The sequence below is a fragment of the Salvelinus fontinalis genome, unplaced genomic scaffold, assembly GCF_029448725.1.
Source record: "Salvelinus fontinalis isolate EN_2023a unplaced genomic scaffold, ASM2944872v1 scaffold_1105, whole genome shotgun sequence".
Classification (NCBI taxonomy): domain Eukaryota; kingdom Metazoa; phylum Chordata; class Actinopteri; order Salmoniformes; family Salmonidae; genus Salvelinus; species Salvelinus fontinalis.
The window spans coordinates 23726-29229 of record NW_026601314.1 but is presented as its reverse complement, the minus strand read 5'-3'; the positions used below and the strand labels follow the sequence as shown (position 1 = coordinate 29229).

General features: G+C 45.3%; 1 protein-coding gene across 1 annotated transcript; it reads left to right on the top strand.

Moving 5' to 3' along the window:
• Positions 1–1792: 1792 nt before the first annotated feature.
• LOC129848685 (netrin receptor DCC-like) lies at positions 1793–5208 on the top strand. Its single transcript, XM_055915777.1, has 2 exons — positions 1793–2213; positions 2542–5208. Exons 1-2 carry the CDS (start codon positions 2115–2117, stop codon positions 2677–2679), a joined length of 237 nt encoding a protein of 78 aa, XP_055771752.1. The 5' UTR covers positions 1793–2114; the 3' UTR covers positions 2680–5208.
• The last annotated feature ends 296 nt before the right edge of the window (positions 5209–5504 follow it).

The window sequence follows — 5504 nt, the reverse complement described above, 5'->3', positions numbered from 1 at the left end:
ATATATAATTTTTGACTAACCTTGATATGCTTCATCAGATGACAGTCCTATAACATCAGGTTATACATACACTTATGTTTTGTTCGAAAATGTGCATATTTAGAGCTGAAATCAGTGGTTATACATTGTGCTAACGTAGCTACTTTTTCCCACAACGTCCGGATTTTTTTCTGACACTTTTTCTGACACACATATTCTGACCAAATAGCTATTCATAAACATAACAAAAAAATACATGTTGTATAGGAAATGATAGATACACTAGTTCTTAATGCAATCGCCGTGTTAGAATTCTAAAAATAACTTCATTACCACATAAGGCTTACGTTATGGCGAGCGAGTGCCCAAAACCTGGGCGCAAAACTAATAGTACACAGTTCGACAGATATATGAAATAGCATCATAAAATGGGTCCTACTTTTGCTGATCTTCCATCAGAATGTTGTACAAGATGTCCTTTGTCAAGAACAATCGTTTTTTGGATTTAGAACGTCCTTTTTCCCTCTTGAATTAGCAAGCGCACTAGCCAAGTGGCGCGAAGCTCCCCTTCCTGAACAAAGGCACACAACGCAACACGCCTAACGTCCGGAATAAATTTCAATAGTCTAATAAAACTATATTGAAAAAACATACTTTACGATGATATTGTCACATGTATCAAATAAAATCAAAGCCGGAGATAGTAAGTCGCCTATAACGAAAGCTTTTCAGAAGGCAATTCCAGGTCCAACCTCGCGCTTTCCAGAAAACAGGAAATGGGTGACACGTCATTCCAAGAGGATTTATTCCATCTCAGACCAAGATAAACACTCCATGTCTTCTCTCACTGCCTCTTGACATCCAGGGGAAGGTGTATAACGTGCATGCATACTAATACGTATCATGCCCATTTATAGGCAGGACCTAGAAGAGAGCATCGATTTCAAATTTTCCACTTCCTGGTCAGGAAGTTTGTGCCAAATGAGTTCTGTTTTACTCACAGATATAATTCAAGCGGTTTTAGAAACTAGAGAGTGTTTTCTATCCAATAGTAATAATAATATGCATATTGTACGAGCAAGAATTGAGTACGAGGCCGTTTGAAATGGGCACCTTTTATCTGGCTACTCAATACTGCCCCTGCAGCCCAAACAGGTTAACCCTAACCTGAACCCGAACCCGAACCCAAACCCGAACCCCACCCTTATCCTAACCCTAACCTTAACCCCACCCTTATCCTAACCCTAACCCTATCCCTGACCCTAACCTTAACCCTAACCCTAAACTTAACCCTAACCTTAACCCTAACCTTAACCCTGACCCTAACCTTAACACTAACCAACATAAACAGAAATCCCCTTAACCCTAAACTTAACCCTAACCTTAACCCTAACCTTAACCCTGACCCTAACCTTAACCCTAACCAACATAAACAGAAATCCTCTTAACCCTAACCTGAACCCGAACCCGAACCCAAACCCAAACCCCACCCTTATCCTAACCCTAACCTTAACCCCACCCTTATACTAACCCTAACCCTAACCCTATCCCTAACCCTGACCCTGACCCTAACCCTGACCCTAACCTTAACCCTGACCCTAACCCTGACCCTAACCCTGACCCTAACCCTGACCCTAACCTTAACCTTAACCCTAACCCTGACCCTAACCCTGACCCTAACCCTGACCCTTACCCTAACCCTAACCTTAACCCTGACCCTAACCCTGACCCTAACCTTAACCCTAACCCTGACCCTGACCCTAACCCTAACCCTAACCCTGACCCTAATCCTAACCCTGACCCTAACCCTAACCCTAACCTTAACCTTAACCTTAACCCTGATCCTAACCTTAACCTTAACCCTGTATCTCTCTCTCTACAGTTCCTCCACAGTTCCTGAAATAACCCCAACCCTAACCAATAACAATACACAAAAATCTAAGCCTACACCCACATCTACGTTTATACCTAACCCCCCCTCTTTCATCTCTCTCTACAGTGCCACCCCAGTTCCTGAACTACCCCACCAATACGTATGTCTAACCGTAACCCTAACCCTGTATCCCCCTCTCTCTACAGTGCCACCCCAGTTCCTGAACTACCCCACCAATACGTATGCCTACGAGAGTACGGACATGGAGCTGGAGTGTGCCGTAACGGGGAACCCTCCTCCTACGGTGCGTTGGATGAAGAACGGAGAGGAGGTCATCCCCAGCGACTACTTCCAGATCGTTGTAAGTTACACCAACCAAAGGACTGTGTGTGTGTGTGTGTGTGTGTGTGTGTGTGTGTGTGTGTGTGTGTGTGTGTGTGTGTGTGTGTGTGTGTGTGTGTGTGTGTGTGTGTGTGTGTGTGTGTGTGTGTGTGTGTGCATGCGTGGGGTATTTTGTAACCCATGTACAGTAATATATAGTACCACAACTCTGTATAGTATCACATTTCTGTGTCGGTACTGTATGTCTTGTGGAACGGTTGATGTTTAACAGAAGACAACTTAACGTGACACCTTCGTGTACATTGAACAATCAAATTGCGTTCTAAAAGTTGTACCTTCATCTTTAGGATGGCAGTAACCTCCAGATCCTTGGTCTGGTGAAGTCAGATGAAGGTTTCTATCAGTGTGTGGCTGAGAATGAAGCGGGGAACGCCCAGGCTATGGCCCAGCTCATACTGAGAGATCCAGGTAAGAGACAGACCTAGCCAGGCCATGCCAAGCTAAACTTCTCTCTCTGTGTGTCTCAACTTAATGTCTCTCTCTGTGTGTCTCAGCTTAAACTTCTCTCTCTGTGTGTCTCAACTTAATGTCTCTCTCTGTGTGTCTCAACTTAATGTCTCTCTCTGTGTGTCTCAGCTCCACCTCTAAATCTCTCTCTCAGCTTAATACAAACCAACATACACCAATAAACACCAACATACACTAACACACACCAACACACACCAACACACACCGACACACACTGACATACACCAATACACACCAATGCACACCAACACCAATACACACCAATACACACCAACATACACCAATACACACACCAACACACACCAATACACACCAATACACACCAATACACACCAATACACACCAATACACACCAATACACACCAACACACACCAACAAATACACACCAACACACACCAATACACGCCGACACACACAAATACACACCAACACACACCAATACACAGCAACACACACAAACACACACAAATACACACCAACACACACCAATACACACCATTACACACCATTACACACCAACACACACAAAAACACACCAACACACACCAATACACACCAACACACACCAATACACACCAATACACACCAACACACACCAATACACACCAACACACACCAACACACACCAACACACACCAACAAATACACACCAACACACACCAACACACACCAACACACACCAACACACACAAATACACACCAACACACACCAACACACACCAACACACACCAACAAATACACACCAACACACACCAACACACACCAACCTTTCCTCTACATCCCTCCTCCATCCCTCTTCCTCACCCTCCCCTACTCCATCCCTCTTCCTCACCCTCCCCTCCTCACCCCTCACTCCTCCATCCCTCTTCCTCACCCCCACTCCTCCATCCCTCTTCCTCACCCTCCCCTCTTCACCCTCCACTCCTCCACTCCTCCTCACCCTCCCCTCCTCACCCGTCACTCCTCCATTCCTCCTCCTCCTCACCCTTGCCAGCCTGTAGTCAATGTGACACCAACTCCTTGTGACTCAAAGGATGTCCTAATATGGTCACCGAAGGCTTGTTTCTCTGTGACACGGCTTCTTCGTCTGGCCCGTAGACACAGAAAGGTCAATGGGAGGATGCAGCAATGACTCAGTGATGTTGTTGATTTATTTTGACATTCACACGCAAAGTTATTACTCAACGGAGAAGGGCAAAATTAGCATGTGTGAAATTATGTTTTGAGTCAGGGTCAGAGTTGGGTCATAGCACCACAAACTCCTATCTGTTCAACTCCTAGCTGTTCAACTCCTAGCGGTTCAACTCCTGTCTGTTCAACTCCTATCTGCTCAACTCCCAGCTGTTCAACTCCTGTCTGTTCAACTCCTGTCTGTTCAACTCCTGTCTGTTCAACTCCTAGCGGTTCAACTCCTGTCTGTTCAACTCCTGTCTGTTCAACTCCTATCTGTTCAACTCCTATCTGTTCAACTCCTATCTGTTCAACTCCTAGCGGTTCAACTCCTAGCGGTTCAACTCTTAGCGGTTCAACTCTTAGCGGTTCAACTCCTAGCTGTTCAACTCCTAGCGGTTCAACTCCTAGCGGTTCAACTCCTAGCGGTTCAACTCCTAGCTGTTCAACTCCTATCTATTCAACTCATAGCTGTTCAACTCCTATCTATTCAACTCATAGCTGTTCAACTCCTATCTATTCAACTCAGAGCTGTTCAACTTTTAGCTGTTCAACTCCTATCTATTCAACTCATAGCTGTTCAACTCCTATCTATTCAACTCAGAGCTATTCAACTATTGTGTGGAATGTTCTTCCCCTATACAGCAGACCCCTCGAGCCCACGCCCCAAACGGGTCCCTTCCTATTCAATTCAGAGCTGTTCAACTCTTAGCTGTTCAACTCCTATCTATTCAACTCAGAGCTGTTCAACTCCTATCTATTCAACTCTTAGCTGTTCAACTCCTAGCTGTTCAACTCCTAGCTGTTTGGGTATATTCGGACTCTGTTCGGCATTCTGGGTCTGATCCATGTTCTCTGTATCTCGGGTCCATTGATGTATACACTATACTGTATGTCCAAGCAAAAGAAGATGTTGCTACATCTGTCCCCTTCTGTCCAGATAAGGCTAAATCCTCCCTCCTCCCTCCCCCCTAACCTATATCCCTCTTCTAAATCCTGCTTTTACTTCGGAGAATTTCAGATATCCAGATTGGTGTCATTTTAGAGTGTAGCATTTCCCGCACTGGGATTTAAAGTTCAGTAAAAACCCTTCCCTATGCTGTGCCTTGACACACACATGTCACCATGCTGTGCCACCCCGTTCCCTTCCTGTTGTAGATACAGCACCCCGTTCCCTTCCTGTTGTAGATACAGCACCCTGTTCCCTTCCTGTTGTAGATACAGCACCCTGTTCCCTTCCTGTTATAGATACAGCACCCTGTTCCCTTCCTGTATTAGACACAGCACCCTGTTCCCTTCCTGTATTAGATACAGCACCCTGTTCCCTTCCTGTATTAGATACAGCACCCTGTTCCCTTCCTGTATTAGATACAGCACCCTGTTCCCTTCCTGTATTAGATACAGCACCCTGTTCCCTTCCTGTTATAGATACAGCACCCTGTTCCCTTCCTGTATTAGATACAGCACCCTGTTCCCTTCCTGTATTAGATACAGCACCCTGTTCCCTTCCTGTTATAGATACAGCACCCTGTTCCCTTCCTGTATTAGATACAGCACCCTGTTCCCTTCCTGTATTAGATACAGCACCCTGTTCCCTTCCTGTATTAGAT